The sequence below is a fragment of the Ciconia boyciana genome, chromosome 23 (genome assembly GCF_034638445.1).
Source record: "Ciconia boyciana chromosome 23, ASM3463844v1, whole genome shotgun sequence".
Lineage (NCBI taxonomy): Eukaryota > Metazoa > Chordata > Aves > Ciconiiformes > Ciconiidae > Ciconia > Ciconia boyciana.
This window is the reverse complement of record NC_132956.1, coordinates 2,897,324-2,917,718: the sequence shown is the minus strand read 5'-3', so window position 1 is coordinate 2,917,718 and position 20,395 is coordinate 2,897,324. Positions and strand designations below refer to the sequence as shown.

Sequence of the window (20,395 nt, the reverse complement as noted above, 5' to 3'; positions counted from 1 at the left end):
CTCTCACACTGCAGCAGACGGGTGACACCCACAAGCTGTGCAAAGGGAGCTTGTAAAGCTGTCCCCTACCCCAGCCCCACTTCCCTACACACACGCTCACCCTGTATTAACTTAGGTTTCCATCACATATATTTAAGAGAGGGACAGTAGTACCAGAAACAAGCCGTGAATATAGGTCATCCTTGAACAGAGGTATAACGCTGGATCTCCTATAATTTGTTAAAGAGAGACATTTCCCCCTCTTCATTAGTGTAGTGGTTTTTGCATTGTTTGCCTGGCTTCAGGGCCTCCTGGACTCAGCCTCGCAAGGATGAGCAGCAAGACTTAACTTCTGCTGCTGCCCTGAAGTGTCCGCTGGCTGTACGGCTGGCCCCGGTGGATCTTCACGTGTTTGGCTAAATGGTCACTGCGGGCAAACTTCTTCTCGCAGGCAGCACACTGGTACGGCTTGATACCGGAGTGGGAACGCTTGTGACGGGAGAGCTCATCTGACCGGGAAAACCTGCAGGAGAAGGGAAGCATGGTGGATCCAGCCTTCGCTGCTAGACAGGACAGGGAACATGAAGACCCCGGCATGTGGGAGGCTGAGGTCTTTCTCTGCCACAGCCTCTTGGGGTGACCCTAGACAGGTCACTTCTGTTCTGCTCCATCCAGTCTACCAGCAAGGCACAGGTACCCCAGGCTCCTGCAGAAGGAATGGAAAGAAATAAACGCCTCCAAGGGGTGATTTAGAGATAGGAAAGAGGAAAAGAATTCATTTATTTCCTTAAAGGACACTGTCCACCTATGTCCTTCCTTTGTTTTAGACTTGCTGAACTTTAGACTTTTGGGAGCTGACAGCCCCAAGGCCAGATGCCGAGAGAAATTGCTTTTTGGGGCATCAGCCGAGGCTGGCAGTGACTAAAGGACACCCACCGTTCAGGAGCCGGGGTGGAAAGGCTTTACTATAACTCCCACATCCAGCCAAGAAGAGCATCGCTGTTGAGAGAAGGCTTGTTTTTCCTGAGAGAGCATGGGTTCTCCCTGCAAACTCTGAGCATCCCCTTGTTTCTCAGAATGGCAGCGAGTTTTCACTGTCAGCCTGGGCTGGATCGGGAGCTGGGGAGAGAGAAGCTGCCTGTGAGCTGGTTTAAATACCGAGAACAAGGGAGGAAAAGCAAACGCACCCAGCCTGGAGCACAGAAGCAGAGGTTTCCATGCCAAAGCAAGTTGACTGCTGTTCTGGGGATGCACCCAGTGTTCAGACTGCTTCTCTGTGTAATTCCCACACCTGGAACAGATCAGGTGAACAGCCTGGAAAGTCCCTTTAACCACATGCATATCCCCACTTAATTCTCCTGCACCCTTTCTCCCACCTGGCACACACAGACCCAGACCTGGGGGCACCTGCAGCAAGTTGTTCCGCAGCTGGTTTATGAATGCCACCTCAAAGGTCTCAACAAGGCCTGGGAGCTGGTGTGACTTCAGCATGTCCGAGTGTCAGGGAAGTGCTGGAGAGGAGGACTGGACAGGATTTACTCCCGTTCTGCCTCTAAGGAGCCAACACAGATGGCGGGAGTATTAGGACGGAAGGGTTTTTCCATCTGGCTGAAACATGCCCACGCAAAGAAGCACAAAGCAAGGAGCTTCAGATGTAACCCCAGACTCCCAGCGATAGGATTTTAAGCTCACACCTGGTACGGTAAATACTGTGGCTGCTCACGAAAGGCTCTGTGAAAACAAAATGCATCCCAAGGCCATCCTCAGGTCTTCCATGCAAACCACTGACTTCTTTTCCAGCTTTATTGCAAGAAGCGAGTTCCAAGGTCTCAGCTCCTCATAGAAAGCAGGGCCAGGAGAAATGACATATATACGTACAGTTAGGGCAACATCTAGAAAAGGGAGCATGGCCCGGAGAACCCCAGCCACAGCTGAGTACATCACTCGGTAGTATAACTGCTCCCACGGAGGGGGAAGGCAGGGCAGCAAGTGAAGCAGAGCAGAGCCACTCAGTGGACAGCCTGCAGGATGGTATCGTACAGGCTAGCACCATCCCCTTGCTCCTTCCCAGAGGGAAAAGTGATGCTTGTGTGGTTGCCAGTCCCCTTCCTCAATCCCCAGGCTCCGAGCGTCAGGTGCAGGAGGGTTTAGCAGTACTGGTTGGTACTGGAAAAGGAGCCGATGCCTATAAACATGTACTGCCGTTATAGGTGAAATGGAGGGACAATTGCTGATGGCAAAGGGACAGCAGCTTGGCAAGAGGGAGTCCCAAAATCAGATCTAGTCTCATACCTTCCAGAGTTTCACCACCCCGAGACAGAAGCCATAACACACCATTCGGGGAAACTAGGCAGTGAGTGTGTGCCAAAGCATTGCATAAGAAACCAGGAAAGCTCAGCGCTGCCAGCACCAGTTTTCTTTGTGATATGCTTTGAGATCTGCTGATGAAAAGTGCTACGCAAGACCTGAGGACTATTAGCCCTTCTTGCCAAAGGCTGTACTGAGCATCCTGCCCCCCAGGACAGGTACATGGTACCAGGAAGAGAACACCACAGCAGAAAAATAATCAGAGAAGTGCAGCAAGATTAAAAGGCAGGGTTAATTTAGGGAACACAGATGAAAGAAAATGACAACCACCATCATGTGCAGAGCAAACAAAAGTAAACGCAACATGGAGATATGCTACAGGCCCACAGGTGTCTGAGGGATACAAGCAGCCAGGGCAGGCAAACAGCAAGAGAAAGCAAAGGGTTGCTGAACAAACACAGGACTATGCACTGGCTCCTGAGGAAGCAGTAAGACTCCTATTTCCTGGGACAAATATAATGGGAAAAGCCATTTTTGTAGCCCAGCTGCAGAAATTGTCCTGAACTAGACAGAGAAAGCTTGCAAAATGACATCACTTGGAAAAGCTGTATTGCCAGAGGGTGTTTAAGCATCCAGTTCAAGGGGGATTTGGGGTGGGTGGGACAGTGTCAGCTACGCTTCCCCAGCTGGAGGTTTTCAGCACTTTTGGACTGAGTGACAGCTACCCAAAGCGCTCAAAAAACTTTACTCCTCCAGGCCTCCTTCCAGCTCCCACCTATAATTCACTCGGGAAAGAAAACTTGTGATTTTATCCTGGATTTTCACTAGCCAAGAGCTCTCCTGCATCTTGGCAAGCAATGGCGGGCCTTTGGCAGGGACACCCATTTGCACGGAGTTCTCCGGCTCCCACTTACCGCCAGCCACAGTTGGGCCAAGCACAAGTGTAGGGTTTCTCACCGGTGTGCCGACGAAAGTGAGCCTTGAGGTGGGAACTCTTGGTGTACATCTTGCCGCAGCCTGGGTGCGAGCACTTATGGATGCGGACGAGGGAAGGGGGGGCTTTCTGATACCTGGGGGTCACCTCCACCTCTTGCACATCCCCCGGAGCCCCTGGCCTCATGGTGACTGGCAGGGGGGCAATTTTGACATACTTTTGGTCCATGATGGCCACAGGGGGCTGGACCTGAGGGAGGAGGGACAGGTTTTGGCCCTGCAAGCTGATAACCAGCTGGGCCACCCTGACACCACCTGTAGCACTCTCTGTTAGCGGGCTGCCACTGTCCATCTGGAGAGGCTGGATTTGGAGGACAACAGGAATGCTCCCAGCGGCTACTGCCTGGTCACTACCATCAGCTGTCCCTCCAGGCTGAGCAGCATTTGAGACATCTTGAACCACACTGGAGACAGGCTGTCCCTCAGAGCTACCTAAGCTGATCTCAGATTTGATCTCAACCTTCCCTCCAGCTGGGTGAAGATCGCTTGCTTCATCTTTGAGGAACTCAGCCTTCTCCCTTAGGAACTCCTCAATCTCCTCCAAGGTGGGAATGAAGTCCTGGGAGAGGCTGCTGCAGAAGTCAGGCAGCCTGAGGTGAGCCTCGCAGACAGTGACTTGGGGTTTTGCGTCTTCCCCCTTTGCACTGGACAGGGGGAGCGGGGTGCCTTCAGAGCGGCTGGTGCTGCCTGCAAGGAGATGGCCAGATCCTTCTGGGTGGCCGGACGCCCTCTCGCTGCCGTGCCCCGGCAGAAGGGATGGCGGCATGCTGCGTTGCAGAGCACTGGCAAAGCTCTCTAGCAGGGAAGAGCTGGTCAAGGAGGGTAGAAGCTCCTGGCAACTCACAGAGACCATTTGTTGACTCACGTCCTCTACCCACACAAAGCTCTTGGCTCGGCTGGATCAGCAGCCTCTGTAAGAGAGCTCAGCTGGGGCTCCTCAGGCTGGGGAAGTCTTCGTTCATCTGCAAGGGAACACCACCAAGGTTATTTCCAAATTAAAAAACAAACAAGAAAACCTCAACCTTGGAATAAAATGGACTGTGCATTAGAAAGAAAACATCAAAACTAGTCAGTGGCCTTTGTTTTTAAAGAGTCTGTTGCTCAAAAAACACATGCTAACCATTTTCCTACGCAAGACACCAACAGGCTGCAAAGAGCTAGATTCCCCCCAGAAGCAAACTCCTCTGGGGAGTTTATTAAGGTAAAAATACACAATGAAACACTTCATCCCTCTTCCACGTACACCACAGGGCAGGTACGTGCTGCTAGATGGCAGAGAGGATGACTTGTGGCTTACAACTAGGAGTTAATTGAGATCCAAGAGAGAGTGCTGGTTTCTCCACACTGCAAATGTTGGTACAACCACAACCTGACGCAGACCTATCGTGGCTGGATTAAAACTAACTAGTTTGGGAATAGATAACAAGACAGCTATGAGAGTGCCTGCTGCCAAACTGCCTGGGGCTCCGTGCGAGCACCACAACTGGTGAGTATTCACCAGCAACCACGCTGCTGTGGTTACGCTGGCTATCGATGCCTGAACAAGTGAGTTTAAAGCCAGTTCAGGCAGGTCTGCCCAAGCTCAGTCACACCTTCAGAAAGCATCGCAGACAGACTGTCTGGGGTCAGCTCACAGGGCCCTTGAGGACACAAACACCGTGCTTCAAAACAGGTGAGAAAGATCATGATATCTCCAGGTTAGGCCTTGTGCGGTCTCCAGAAGGTGACTGGTCTCCCACGATTCAACACATCAAAGCCCGCAGGCCCTGCTGTGCCTCGCAGGTTGTGAGCGCAGTGCCTGAGCACCCACTGAGCAGCCACACGCCATCCCTGCCCCTGCAAGACGGCAGCTTGGAGACTGCATCCTGCTCCTGCAGCACCGAAACCACCCAAGAAGGCAGGTACTTTTTTACATGCAGAAAGTGAGTTTCCAAGAGAAAGACAAGCTATGCCAAAGTCCCTTATGAACGTTTTCCAGAGTAAGCAAGTCCATAAGATTTCTGCAAAGCTGCAAACCAGTCAAGCCAGTCCTTGTTATCAGTGCTTCCTCAGGGTCCCAAGAGCTGAGAAAGGGAATTTTTGAGAAGCAGTCTGGATGTAATATAAAGGCTCTTCCCCTTAAGAAGAAATAATCCCCACATCGTTCAAAATCTGCTAAGCGCAAGATGCCACATTGCTCGGGGCTATTTGCAGTGCTGCCCACAGTCTGTCTCCAGCACAACTCTGCATCAACAAGTCAGGATGAGCAGAGACCACCGCTGCTCACATGTGAGGTAGGAAAGGTGTTTGGGCCAATCTCAACCTTCAGGCTTCAAGTTTTCATCACAACACAAATTCATGCTCTGAACCATCACCTTCAAGGCAGCACCCAATTCCACTCCTTCCTCCACACCAATTTTATGATCTCTTTCTGATCTCTGCTTCTCTGACTCTCGTCTCCTCTTTCTACAAGCTTCAGAGGCTAGAAAAGCCTCCCCCCTCTGGCTACCAAACACTTCTGTTTACCTCTTCCAGAAAGTCTTAAAACCTGGTTTTCCAACAAGGTCTCCTTGCAGAGCAGCTCAGGAAGTCTCCATCCCTTCAGTATGCCCCCAGGACAACTGAATTAAGCTATAAACTCCTTAGTTCAGAAGCCTCATTCAGTACACATCTTGCAAGTTCAGAGTGAACAGTTCTGTTGAACAACACGAAGAAAAGCACAACCAGAGGGCAGGAAGGTCCCGTGGTTAAGCTGCTGGCTTGGGACTGAGGAGACCTGAGATGGGTTTCCTGCTCTGCTGCAGATTTCCCGTGCAACCTTGGTGTAGTTGCTGGAGTGCTCTGGTCCTCAGTTTCCCATCTAAGTGGGGGCAATAGTAACGTCCTGCCTTGCAGAGCAGCGCTAAGGGGAAAGGTGTAACCTGGTGGGATGCTCCGTTACTAACAGACTTCGTAGATACCCGTTACAGATATCAGTGCCTTGTCAATCCGACGCATTTTTGCAAAATGCACGTCAACAGTGCTGTCATCCCAGATAAGCTACTGCAAGAAAACGGAGACCTGACTTTGGCCTTCAGTGAAGCATACTGCAAGACAAGGCCAATGTCATTTTCAAGCTTCACTTTGCATTTCTATTCCTATAGTTTTTCAAATCCCTAAGAACACTCAATTACTGTATGAAATCAGCAGATGTGCAGTTCGAGCACGCAGAGAAAAAGCAATTTGCCCAAGGTCAGCCAACAAGCAGGAGCTGGGAACTCAGCCGAGGGTTACGACTCTCCTCTCGTGACTGAACAACACGAACAAACACCTGTAACCTCTTCAGAGCCATGAATTACATTCACAGTGTCCGTGCAAAACCTGGACTCACGAAGCCTTTCAGGACAACTACAACATGCTAAATAAGTCAGACACTTACAGCCAGCGCCACGTCTAGCAGATCCCTCACCGATAAAGGGATGCTCTACGCTTCCACCCCGCCAAGGACAAGCGAGCGTGAGCAAAGTCTGGCTCGCCTGCTGCCCCCAAACCCCACCGCGGGAACAGAGCCAGGAGCAGGCTGGAAGCCCCCAGGGCCGAGGAGACCCAGCCTGGCCCGGCGACAGCTTCACCCCCGGGGAGGGGGGAGGAAAAAAAACCAACCCCCGCCCCAGGCCGACCTTGCCCCCGCCGAGCCGCCCCTCCGCGGCTGCGGGCAGCCCCCCGGGAGCGCTGCAGAGCGGGTCCCCCCCGCGCCCCCTTACCCGGCTCCGCTCCATGCCGGCGCGGCGGCTCCCGCAGCGCGGGGGCGGCTCCCGGCCCGCCCCGCCCCGCCGAGGGCTCGGCTCCGGCCGCCGGCCCCATTGGCGGCCAGCGCCCGGCCCGGCCCGGCCCCGCAGCGGGCTGAGCTGGCCGCCCGGCGGGGCGGCCCTGGAAGCCCCCCGGCCCGGGGAGGGCACCCGGGCCGCCTGCATCCCGGCTGTCCCGGGCCCGCTGCGCCCGTGCGGAGTCGTCTCCTGCCTTGTCCGACCGCTGGAGCCGGCCCTCGAGGAGACGCCTCGGACCCTGCCGCGGTTGGCCGTTGTTTCCTCTCCTCTGGAAAGTTTCTCCAACATTTCAGGACAAAAAGTCGAGTCCTAGCAGGTAGCAGCAGCGACGGTTGCTGCTGGCATCCATGTGGATACAGGCTTCCATTTCGGGAGGAATAGTTTTGGCAGGGCCATAGCGTTCAGATGCTGCTGCTGTCACAAGGAGGTGCATGAGGTCTTCTGTCCGCGTCGTGGCTTTGCAGGCAGCTGTGGCTTCCTGAGGGAGTCCTTGCAAGGCTGAGCTTGAGGATGGCTTTGGAGCCGCCTTTGACAGCGTAGGCTGAGCCCCACGGGACCATGCAGAGGAGCAGACTCGCAGGATGCCTGGGAGCAATCCTCTGCCAGCAGCCGTGGCTTTCCAGGCTGGCGGGGTCACCCTAAAATGCCTGGTGTTCCTTATGGCACCACAGGAGCCACGCACCCTGTGACGGAAAAAAGCATGAGGGTAACAAAAATGTCAGCGTGCTGCCCCATGCACGGGGCAAACACGCTGATGGGAGAAAGGAGTCGTGTTTACCTCTGCTCTCTCAAACCACTTGTAGGGTTTGATGGTGACAGTGGTTTGCGGTTAAATACTTCCAAGCAGAAGGACAATTTTGAGGCAGGCAGTGCCCCTAAAGGAAACGGGAGTTTCTCTTATCTACCACAGCAAGCCCCATAAACCTAAGGAAGTGAGTGCAGAGTTTCTCTGCTTTGTAAGAAGCATGAGATTTTTGAGCCTGAACAAAAACTCCCGGACCACAGCAAGGTCTGGGAAAAACATCTGAAAAACAAAAACAAAACAAGAATACCCCAACAATGAAGGTGCATTGTCATTTGGAAAGGGCAACCCATAGCTATTCCCCTGCCTTGCTGCTGTGCCTCTGGGTGTCACTTACCCTTTGCCTCAGCTTCACAGTCTTTAATGTAAGTGCTGGTAATACTTAAACTCCTTGCAGGGACTGGGAAGGTCTTAGCTCTTCAAAATCCTCAGGTACTACCTACTGTGATACTGCAGGGTTCAAACACAAATGGCTTTGATTTACACCGTGTCACAAAATTACTGGGGATAACAACCGGGAGCAATTCTTCCTCTAGGTTTGTACAGCACCTAGTGGAGTAAGCGGGATGTTCACGCCAGAGATCCACAAGCAACGCGTTAAAGCAAGCCACAGGTAACAGCAGGCGGCTCTGCACCTCCTTGTCCACCTACTCAGTGGAGAACGAGGGAGGAAACAGAGCCAGCCCCTTCCCCAGGCGATACTCCGCAGGCGCACCGTGCACTCAGAGGTCCCATCCGCAGCACACGGTTTGGTGCTCGGAAGGTGCAGCACCGCAGCGCGATGCTCGGTACACGGCCCACGGCCCACGCTGCCCACGCTTTGCAGCCGGGCATCCCCCGCCCCCCGGCCCGGCCCCGCCCCCCGGCCCCGCCCCGCCGCGGTTATGGCGCCACCCGGCGGCCCCCGGCGCACCCGCGCTGCCCTGCCGTTCGTTTAGCGACACAGACGGTTGTCCCATTTAAACACCTTTTATTTCCTCCGTTTCATAAAAATTTATAATAGCCTTCCTCTTACATTGTATACAAAATATTTACTCTACTGAATAAATAAAACATGAACATCTTGCAGACAGTTCTCAACAGGAAAAACAGCATCCATACATCCTTCCCTAAGGTAGAGATTCACAATAGCCTCACGTTAAAAAGACATTCTCCCTCCTCCCCTCGGCTCCCCACCTCAACTCCCAAAACCCCCACCTCACAAAAGGAAAGGAGAGGCACAGGACGATTCATCCGTGAGAAGAAAGCAGAAGTGCACCTACTACCTGAAGCAGCAAAGCTCACGGTGACCGCCTGTGAAGAGCTTGTACCGATACCTGGAAGTTGTACAGTATAATCAAGTCCTAGAGAGATTTCTATGTTCACACAGGTTATATCAGTAACAGCACGTAAGGGATGCGCTTACCTTTACTAGCACATGCCTGAGTCCCTTGCTGGGCTACATGAGTCCCTACATGGGCTACATCCCGACACAGAGAAGCTGTTCTTAGCAGAAGCATGCCGGGTTAGCCAGAAAGGACAATCTTACAAAGAAAGGAGTTTCTCAACAGATGCTCTGGAAAATGCCTCTCCTGTCAGACCCAGCGACAGCCTGAACTAGGAAGAAAGGCTTTTGGTAATAAAGAGCACACGGACAGGGCTATTACAGTGACAGCAAATGCACCATCCCTTATGGGTTTGGGGAAGGCAGCTGCCGACAGCCCCAGCTCAAGACCCGAGCTCAGACTTCACAGCCAGCTCTTGCGACATGGCTGGGATCACGCTGGCATGAGGCTGCAACCATGAAGGGTTATGAAGTGCTTTATGGACAGGGCAAGACCACAATGAGGGGCACGCTCCCACCCACTTCCAGGACAGAGCCAGCCCAGTACCAGCCAGTGTCCCGTACCAGCCCCTCACATTGCTACAAACCTCAGTTTCCCCTGAACCCCCTCTTCCTCCTGCTCCCTCGCCCTGATCTCTCCCCCTTCTCCTCCAAGACTGCTGCCTTGCCTTCCCTCTCCGCTGAACTCTTATGCAGAAAGCTGCTCCCCCTGTCCCCCGACTGCCCACCACCCACCCAGGACCTGACTGCACGTGGCAGTTTCCTACACCCCTCCTCTCCTTCTGCAAACAGCCAAGCTTTTAGGGCAAACAGCCCAAATCTGTTTGGGCTTGAACTCCCACGGGGGACAGCGTTAGTGAAGACAGAGTTGGGTCCTGGCAAACACTCCTTCCTGTACCCATCTGCCCACTATGTCAGTAGCTGGCAGAGGGCCCAGCAGATGACTTCTGGGGTAACAGGAGGGTAAGAAGGAAAGGAGCAATTACTGAATTCGCTGGGTTTCACTCCAGCTGGAGAACTGGGAAGAAGGGTGTCAGAGGGAGGGGAGAAATCACAGAGTCTCTTGGTGGATAATCAAGTAGCTCCTCTCATACTTGCTGAACTGCCTAAAACAAGAGCAGTGCAGCCAGAGGACAAGTGGATAAGGAGCCCCTGGTTCAGACTGGATCGTGTCTCTCCAGCTGGAACGGAGAATGAGCTCCGTTATCAATCCAGTCGCAGGTCAGGCCAAAGCAAGATGACGGGCACCCATCTGGGATGCAGCAGCAAAGAACAAGAGCAGCTGGCTGCAGAGTCACAAATTCAATCACTCAGCGGTCTTTTCTGAACATAAATGAAGTAAATGCAGGCACCTCCCTGGAAGCATATCTGAATTATGAGAAAACTGGACAAATCCAGCCTGCCCTCCCCTAGGACCAGTGAGATCAGAGCCAGCACTCTGGATGCAGACACCAGACTTGCCGAGGAGATCTGAGTGCCAAGTCCGTGACCCAGTGCAATGAAGGGGATGGGAGAACAGCGAGGCCAAAGGCATGCTTGATATGTCAATGAAGGACAGGTCTGAGACCCGACCCGCACTGACTAATCCCAAGCCCTCCAGCTCAGCCAAGACACAGAGCCTGCTGCACGTGCCATGAGCCCGAACCTACTCACATCCACCAGCTACAGCCAAGACACAGAGCCTGCTGCATGTGCCACGAGCCCGAACCTACTCACGTCCACCAGCTACAGCCAGGTTACAGCTGTGCCAAAGCCACCTCAGCAGATGGAGGGCAGGGCAGCTGGGGAATCTGGCAAGCTTAAGCCTTCTCCTCTTGAGGGACAGATACAAGTTATGGATCAAGAACTACAGCATCTTGTTCTTTCACGTTCCAAACTGAAGGACATTATAAAACAAGGCTGTCTCCCCCTCCAGCCCACTGCTTTTTCAAGGATCACTTAGATGTCTGTAACAAAGCATTCAAGGCCTTTATCATCAAACCCATACACCTGAAGTTTGGTGCTGAAGTACTCTTTAGGCACTTAAACAAATGGCTCAATTATCAAAAGCACTTAGCATCGTAGCAGCCTCCATGTGTGAAGGTTCCCCACATTTTACATAAGAAAAAATAAAAATAAGGGATAATTCAGCACTCAGGTAGGAGCCTGTTTGAAAAATCTTGGGTCAGAGGTTACTGATTACTAGGAGCATTCATCCAAGAAACACCCACCTTTGGCAATAACATTTTGCCTCAAAGACTTTCTCCTGAAGCCTGAAGTGGACAGAGACCAGGGTAGGAAGTGCAGACAAAAAAATGTTTCCGTAGGTGGTTAAGCAGCTGCCAAATCCATCCCCAAAACAGCTGCATTTCAGCACACAAACCTTGTGGGAAAGGGAGGCTGGTAGGCATATAATTTGAGAAGAAATAAAACAAAAACAGTCACCCTTTACGGGAAATAAGTGTTTAAAAAACTTTGGAGAAGCCCTCTCAGGACCCATCTGCAGACAGCAGGGGAGTAACCTTGCTTCCATGCCAAGGAATAGTCTGACAAGACCTTGCAAAAATAGCAACATTTTGCCCTTCAGCCGAACCTCACAAGTGCATCTCACTGCCCACACACCTCCGCAGAAAGTTAGTCACGAACATTTTGTTTAGACCAGCCAAAGTTAAGGACTGTTGAACTTCTGCATACTCACAGCCTAGCCTCCAAAGGACCAATTCATGCTTCCCTCTACACATCGTAGGCAGAGTTTGGATAATTTCAAAGTCTAAGTGCTGACTGTGGGCCAGGACCTTGACTCCTGCTTGGTGTAAGGGTAGTCTTCGAGTGGTAGAAATCTGCCATCAGCAGAATTATTCCAGCTGGTCCACTTGTATTGGGAATGGGACTCGCCAGAAGGACACACAGCTGCAGCCACTCTTCTGCCAGTGGAAGATGACTCACACCTGGGAGCTACACAATCTGAACAATCCAGGAGCATTTGGTCCCAGTGCTACAGGAGCAAGAGGCACTTTGCCTTACTCTAACAGGTAACTGTGTTTATGCTGTGCCTCAATAGGAATCTTGACTGCTGCCTGGAAATAAAATAAAATACATTTTAAAAAGCCCAAACAGAACATACTAAATATGTAATCTGGATCAGCAAACCACAGGCATCAACAGAATCAAGAGTTTCTGTCCTGCTCCTTCTTTTGTCCAACGCACCAAGAACTAAGCTAACCCTGCTCTGTAAGCAGCTGCCAGAGTGGCTGTAGGCACATTTCATCCTACCCACCTCCTGTTTACAATGCTGGTTCCAGCAGCCTCTCTGGGTGTGCTGGCAATGTGTTAACTCAGCCACTGCGCTGGGTACCGGGATGCAGTATGCTCTGCAAGGTGCACTCCTGCCAGCCTGCAAGCACAGCCAAAAGCCTTTCTGTCTGGGAAGAATAGTCTGGTCTAGAAGGCTGAGGACCCGTCTTTGAGGGAAAACAGACACGGCCAGTGACCAACTCCAAGTACCTACTACAGCAGCGACTGCTTCTGAGTTCAACTAGTTGTCAGCAGACAAGCAATTCCTCCAGCTTCCTCAGGCCTGGTACATTTGTTCTCAGGTAGCCTTCCAGGAGAACTCTCCCTGTTCTACTTCATTGTCATAGGACTGAAAACCCTCTGAGAACAGATTTTCCTTGTGATATGGCAGCATCTTTTAGGGGTGAGGTGTGGAAGAGGCACAACAGTCTAGATCTGTTAGGGGAGAGAGCAGGCAGCAGTTCTGAGCGCTGAGGAGTGAGAGGTCAGAGTTACTGAGAACTGTGTGAGGAAAGCTAAAAACAATCATTTAAAAAAAAAAAAGTTAAGAAGCCTTTTCCATCTGATGCAACTTGGTACATAGGTAAAAGGTAAGTCACCTTTTGGAATTGGTCCTAATGAAACGTTACTTGTTTTTCCAAAACAAGACACAGTAACTTTTCTCCTAAATGGTTTCTCCCAGGCAGAACAGAGGTGGGGAAGGACGGAAGCATGCGTGCACACATATGCACCCCCTTTGCTCCATGGCCAAACCTTAGCCACCCATCTTTTTTTTCCAAGGAAATCTCCTCCCAGTGTCCTACTTGCAGAAGTGTTGCTCAAGAAGTTGAGTAAAACTACAACAAGCAGGGGAAGAGGATACAGCTATAACTGGAAAACAGGAGAGCCAATGATTTCTTCCCTCCCCTCCCTGTACCACTGCCTCTCCTGCTCAGAAACTTGACCCGTTATTAAAGGAAAAGTCCATTTCCCTTCTCTCCCCTGTATAACCCCCTTTGGTGCTGGCTGTGCAGTGCTTTCTTTTGATAAAGGCACCTTTGGAAAGCACTGATGGCCCAAAGCACAATGCCCCGATGCCTCATATTTACACCTGAGATTAGCCCTGTTGCATTTCTCCTGCCCCCAGCCCCAGAACTACCCCCTGGGCTACAGCAACAGCATGGAGAGAGTAGGTGCCACACAAGGCTTCCCACAGGTGGCTGTGTGAACACACACACATCTTATTGTGCCACATGCAGGCACCCGTGTGCTGCCCTTGTGCCTTCCACGTCACACTGAATACTTCGCCATGTCACTCTTATCAAAGACAACTTTGGTTGCAAAGTAAATGGCTACCAGGCCAAAGCCGGCAGCTGACACCATGTAGGCAGTCACTGACTGCGTAAACTGGACGATGGACCCCATCAAGAGGGAGGGGACAACCTGAGAGAGGAGGAAAGCACTGTCCAAAATAGCCAGGTCCAGGCAGATCCCTCGGCCAGGAGCCACCGAGTCCGGTTCTCCCACCATCATCATAAGCGAGACGTCGCAGGAGGAGCTGACGCACAGAGCCGAGCCGGCGGCTGGAGGAGAGGAGGAGGAAGAGGAAGAAGAGAAGAGGCTCCCAGCATGTCCATTCTGGTAAGGCAGCTTCTGGCTGGAAAGGTGGCCTTTAGAGAAGGCTGATTTCTTGTCCAATCGAGCTGTGTCTTCCTCCTCTTTGCTCTTATATTTATGCAAAAATACCTAGGGGAAAGAAGGAGGGCACATGAAGAATGAGTAGGTAGGGTGGAGCCCAACAAGTGAGGTGGGGGGCAGAGGGGGCCCTGTTTTTTGTGGAAGAGAGCAAAACCACTCTGTGCTTTGTGTGCATTGGGTCAGGCTGTTAGAGGTGGGGAGTGCCTGCAGTGAGCTTGGCCCACGTGAGGTGGCCTCCAGGAGCCAGCCTGGCTTTTCCCAACTGGCACAGGATTCAAAGCAACCCTGACTCACCGGGGGAATCTGGCCAAGTGGTGCCTTTGTTGTGTTAAAGCTCTGGGGCTCAGCAGAGTGCTGCAGCCCAAAACCAGCTCAGGCTCTGCACGTGGGGACATTTTGCACTGAGCCATGGGTTGTCACCTCCTCAGTGGGTGCCAAGGGAATCTGGGCACCAACTACAGCTCACCCCATCCTGAAATCAGCTGATGCACACTTGCAGGACAGGAGTGAAGGGCCAGAGCCCACTTTGGACATATCGCAGAGCCAGTGCACTCCAGCGCAAACAGAAGTGTTTATAAAGTGGTGGACTAGTAACCCAAAACCTTCCCGCAGAAGAGCCCAAAGGGCAGACGAACAGTTCAGAGCCCCGGATGCATGGCCACTTCTTAGTAAAGTGACACCAGCTGAGATGGCACAGTGCTGGGAACTCAGGAAAGAGCTCTTTTCTCAGCTCTGCCACAGACCATGCATGCATGACCTCAGCTGAGTTGCTTCATCTGCCTGATTCCTTATTTAGGGTAGAAAAGGGGGGCAGGAGGAAGAAAAATCTTCTTCTTCTCACCCTTTTCTGCCTCACTCTACTCAAGCTGTGAGATCTCTGGGGCACAGCTCACTCCAGCAGTATTCACACAGAGTATTTGGATCAAAAAGCTCTCCACGTTAACCCCAACAAATAATGGGCAGTCATGTGCAGACAGTGAAAATGCTGCAGAGCTCCAGCTTTAAAACTCCAGGGCATTTGCAATTATGCACAACCACTGGTCTGCATGGGGTAGAGCAGATAACGAAGAACATGTTAATCCATTATTATCTGCATGGTGAGATTGAACAAACAAAGAAAATAAAAAGGAAAAAATAGCACCTCTTCGAGAGCAGAGAGCACTGTACCCAGCTGCAGGGCTCAGAGGGGCTTGCCTGAACTACCCATCCTTTTGCAGGAGGGACCCAGACACAGATCAATAGGAGGGAACTGCTGGTGCAGAAGTGTGGGCACTCCTGCTCTGTTGCAGGCCATCCCAAAGCTTTCAGCAGTCTTGGCACCCACCCAGCTACACCCAGCCCTGCCCTAGTGTATGTCAGCACCAGCCAGTCTCTGTTCATGCTGCTCCAGGCCATGGCTGCAGATCTGTAGTACAAACAGTTTCAGATTCAATCGGAGGAGAGAAACCAGATGAGAATTTCACTAAATAGCAATCATCTTCCAAAAGCTTTACCTGGGGTCTTGCTCAGCTGCTCACTATACCCTTCAGCTCTTCAATTCTGCCTAGGCTCATGAATTTATGCTTAAACGCATCAGTCCAGGACCGTCACTTATCTTAGGTGGAGCTTAAAAATCCTCCCACATGCCTCCTATTGCCATCAGACTTCAAAGCAACTCAAAACCCAGCACAGAAAGGGCACTGTGTGAGCCAAACTAGGATGTACCCACAGTTCCAGCCCTTCATATTTGACACTGATGTTCCTAGAAGCCTGCTCAGCTGCCCTGAAGGCCCATGCCACATTTTCTCGGTTTCTATACTGATCCAGGCTCGGACTTCAGAGATACAAGTTCTGGCAGGGGTGTTTGAATACCTAGTATGGAGAATTCATTTAAATCTAGGGAAAATGACTTAAACACATACTCACAGGAATGAGCTTAGTGAGAACTTACACTTTAAAATCACCCCTTGTAACACAGGATACAACCACAGGAGTCACTGGTGCCTCAATCAACAGCTTTCACCTCCCTCTACAGCTGATGGGGAGTGGTGGGAATGAGGAACCTAGCTCTCCCTAATCTTCTGCAGAAGGCGTGAATGCATCCCACCTCTACCAAGCTTGCAGGCGCTGTTAGAACATGCAGATCTTTTCCTCCTGTTCTAGACAAGGTTTAGTGGCCATGCGAAGATGAGAGGGCATGCAGGAGAACAGAGCAACTTACACAGCCTGTGCAAAGCAAGGAGCTCCAGCTGAGGTGGCCTTGCAGGCTTTTGCCAAGGATCCCGCACAGGGTGGAAGCAACAGCCACTTTGGATGCCCCTTCCGCTGATTCGCTTCGGGAGGAGTGTTTAAAGTTAAAAAAAGTGAAAAAAGAGAGGGAAGAGAGGAAGCAGGAACGAGGGAAGGCAAACAAAAATGATGACAGATTTCAACAGTAAGAAAAAAGAAGAAAACAGAAATGGGAAAGATGGAGAATTTTCCACAAAAGGCATTTTAGGGACTACTTCTTGTGGGGTCTCCCTGCAGCCTGCTGCAAAGTAGTTGGTAAAGGAAGGAGGAACTTTCATGTTAGGGCAGCAGAGAGACCAACCCCAGCTATACCCCGCACCCCATTGTACTAAGAGTGTTTCCCCATCAAGCCTTTGGCAAACAGTTGGGCATGTGGCCTTCACATTCCCAGCCTGTGGAGTTTGGTTTTCATTCTGTTGATATTATGTCCATGGGAGATCCCAGCCAAACTGAAGTTTTTGCAAAGCAGAACACTCCCTCGTACCCCTGTTTTGACAGGGTGCCTGGTGCAAATTGGGATGGGTTGGTCAGAAGTATTTGTTCAATGTGAACATGTGGATGCCTGTGGTAAAAACTCCTACTTATTTCACTGCACAGTGAGCCGCCTGCTATTCGGATGAAAGAGCTGCTCTCAAACCACAAATTAATTTTGCATTTGCAGCACAAGAGAAACTCCTATTAATCCAGTGTGCAACTCAGGAACCTCCTAGGACTTCTCCACAAAGATAACATCTGTGGGACAGGATTACTAGCTTTTGTGTTGGTGTCAAAAGTTTCACAACGTTTATTTTTCTTGGAGCTAGGGGAATAGGAAGAACCTCTGTTTTCATTTTACTGATCTTCATGCTATGGACAAAAATTGGAAAGCAGGACCTCTAAAGGGCTGAAAATTCTTGAGTTTTTTAGCACCTCAGGTTGGCAGTGCTGCAGATGTGACTTGGTTGCAGAATGCTCACAGGTACAACTAAGCTGCACCAGTTTCCCTAAAATATGCAGAACACAGAGGAACATAGGACATCCCTTTTGATACACCAGTCCTACCTGATTTCTCCCGTCTTACCCACCCCCCCTTTTTAAAATTGCATAATCCTTGTCGTGAGCAGGGGATGCCTAAGGAAGGAGATGCTAAACTCAGATGAATCTGCAGAGAAGACACAGCCTGGAGACAAGAGGCATGTGGGGAAAACCTTTGCACACAGGCATGTGTTTCTCTTCCATGGGCTGAACTGACTGTACCAGCTACAAGTGGCAAAAGAGGCTGCCCAAGCTGTCCTCACAGCTATCTGGCACACTGCCCTCTGGAGAAGATCCCTACCTGTTTTTCATGATGATACAGTGATGCCAGTGTGTATGGCAGGATCTGGAGTGCAGAGAAGGTGAAGCCCGTCAGAGCAGCTGAGATGGTAACAACGATGACACTGCGGGAAAGGCACATGACGAAGGCAGCCACAGGGAAGAACACCACACTGGCCAGGTAGACTGCCCGCGTCCCAAACTGCTTCACCATCCGGTCCATGATTGTCGAAAAGAAGATGGATGTGACACATTGCAGGAAGAGGCCCAAACTACCCATCCGGACACCTGCAGGTAAGCAGAGGTGGTGACAGACACTGCCCTGACTGCACCCAGGCTTTGCACAGCCAAACACCTTTGGGTCTCCTTCCCGCTCCTTCAGTGCCCAACTCAGTACAGTCCACGCAGAGTGTGGCACAGCTGCAAACAGCCCTGACAACCACACGGCTGGGTCAGGAAGCAGAGCAGCATCACCTAACATATCCCAGGGTTGCACCAGCCAGACTGCAGCACCCACCCTCCACCAGCAGCGAGTATTTCCTACACATGCTCCTGGGCACCCCAGTCTAACCAGAGGGGCAATGGGAGATAGGAACCCAAATGCCATTCTTGTCTTTGGAAGTCATTGTTTGCACCTTCCTACTCTTGATCCAGGATCTGTCACCTGTTCATGAACCAGGATCTGTTGTTACCTGATGCCAAGACCAGCAACAGAACAAAAGGAACAAGGAATTGTGTTTAAGCCAAGGTAAAGTACACAACATCCACTAAACGACTGCAGTATCCGGTAGCAATCTGGACCTTACCCTTTGCAAAGATCTATCAGATTTCAGGGAATTAAAACCATTAACTCTTTGAAGCAAGGATCATTACTCAACACGTTTCTATGACAGCTAGCACAATGGAGTCCTGACCTGCTGGAAGCTATACACCGCAAGTGTTAAATAATAATTAAGCTCCCTCTAAGTTAAACAGACACTCAGCACAAAGAGGCAGTGTACTGCAGAGCTCACGGAGGCAGTGAGTGGAAAACTCAGAGGGAAAGATATACAGCTGGAAGAGGAGGGCCAGGGAGGTGCCTCCAAGAATAAAAGACTTAGATCAGGGAGAGGAAAAGAAGGGATGGGCAGCGAGTCAAGACTCTGGCACAACACAGCAGGCAACAACAGTAAGCAGGTAACGTGCTGCAGTGAGCAGTATCCCATGATGCAGATGTGGCAGCTACTGACGGCAGCGGTGAGCACTATCAGAAAGCGCTGGAGAGAGGGGTGAGAACTGGGGAAGCTCCTCGAGGGCTCCCCAGATACAGATGTGAGATAGGAATCTCACAGTAGCATGAAATGAAGATGCAGCAAAGCCCACCTCACTGCTACTGAGCATGTCCTGGCTTTCCAACCCCTGCTCTCCAAGAGATGGGGAGCACCATCACCCCTCATTTAAAAAGGAGAGAAGAGCAGTGAAAGGACCTGGCAGCAGCAACCACAGCCTGCAGACAGAGCCGGATACGTCCTGTTCAGCACGCAACCTGCCAGACCGTTCTGCCACTTAACAATTCAGCCCCAGGCCAGGGCTGCGCTGCCAGATCTAGTTCAGTGCTGGGTAGCTCGGAGGACAAAGAGGCGTTTCCCTCTTTGGTCCACTGTGCAATGCTCTGGGGGCCACGGAGGAATGTTTTTTCCTGACCCATCTGGAGAAAGTCTAGTTTCCTGTAACTTTTTTTTGCATTACTAGCAGCGCTGAGCCCATTCCTAGCTCCCACTAAATGCTCCTGTCCTAGGGAACAGGTGCTGCAGCCTCAGAGCAGCTGGTTCACTCCTCACCTTCATCGTAGTGGCGTCTGGCATCTGTGCCTGGCTTGGCTCTGGGGACACCGTGGTACAGTCCTTCCCCAACAAAGTCCGTGTAGAATAGCATGAAAGTCATGAGTGCCATCCAGCTGCAGAGCTCGGCTACGAACAGGCGCCGGATGACCTTGGGGATGCGGCAGTAGAGGCTGTGAAGCCGTGGCACCAGCGTGCAGAGGTTTCTCAGGGCCTGCATCATGTGCCTGGCCTGCAGGAGACATGAGCTCCTGGAGAGCTGGCAAGAGCAGCAGGCAGGAGGTGAGGGCTTAGGGGGAACGTCCTTCAGCGCTGGGCCATCTAGAACATCTGCCTGGGTGGCTGCCTCCTCTGTCACAAAGAGCGTGGCCAGCACACAGCCAAGGAAAATGACGGCAAGGAGGCTGAAGAGGCATGTCTCCTGCCCTCCCAGGTATGGGGCCAGAAAGCTGCCACCCCAGTCGATGGCTGGAAGCAGGTAGCCAATGCAGCCCCCCAAGCTGATCATGAAGGCATACAAGGAGAAGGCCTGGCGGCAGTTGTCTGGCTCCTGGAAGAGGTCTGAGAGCAGGGCCTCCAGCGGAGTGAAGCAGACCTGGCCGCAGAAATCCAGTAGCCCGACGCCCAGGATGAGGAAGGCAATCTCCAGCGGGCGAGTGTTGAGGGCAAACAGGCTGGCCAGGCTGCTGGCATGCGGGATCACAAAGAGGCTCAGCAGGACTCCCAGGCAAAGCATCCAGATGAAAGGTCGCCTTCGGCCATAGCTGCTGTGCCAGTGGTCGCTGGCAGATCCGATCAGTGGGACAAAAACCAAGCCAAGGACAGGTCCTATCCCTGGAAAAGAGAAGAGGTGGTGTTAGGGGGACAGATCCAG

At 51.7% G+C, this 20,395-nt stretch overlaps 2 protein-coding genes across 4 annotated transcripts in view; both read right to left on the bottom strand.

Annotated features, from left to right (window-relative positions):
- Nucleotides 1-324: 324 nt before the first annotated feature.
- LOC140643352 (Krueppel-like factor 15) lies at nt 325-4,132 on the bottom strand. The gene is made up of 2 exons (XM_072845009.1): nt 3,201-4,132; nt 325-502 (listed from the first exon to the last, which is right to left on the bottom strand). Exons 1-2 carry the CDS (start codon nt 4,130-4,132, stop codon nt 325-327), a joined length of 1,110 nt encoding a protein of 369 aa, XP_072701110.1.
- Nucleotides 4,133-8,247: 4,115 nt separating this feature from the next.
- Nucleotides 8,248-20,395, bottom strand: part of SLC45A3 (solute carrier family 45 member 3) — a 33,241-nt gene continuing 21,093 nt past the window's right edge. For 2 of the 3 annotated variants that reach the window (XM_072845051.1, XM_072845050.1), the window contains 3 exons: nt 19,522-20,355; nt 17,724-17,989; nt 8,830-14,188 (listed from right to left, as the gene is read on the bottom strand). In XM_072845051.1, the coding sequence (XP_072701152.1) occupies nt 13,733-14,188; nt 17,724-17,989; nt 19,522-20,355 (1,556 nt within the window). In that variant the 3' untranslated portion in view covers nt 8,830-13,732. Of the gene's footprint in view, nt 8,317-8,829; nt 14,189-17,723; nt 17,990-19,521; nt 20,356-20,395 lie in introns of those variants that run through there. The other variant, XR_012039564.1, reaches the window with a different exon arrangement.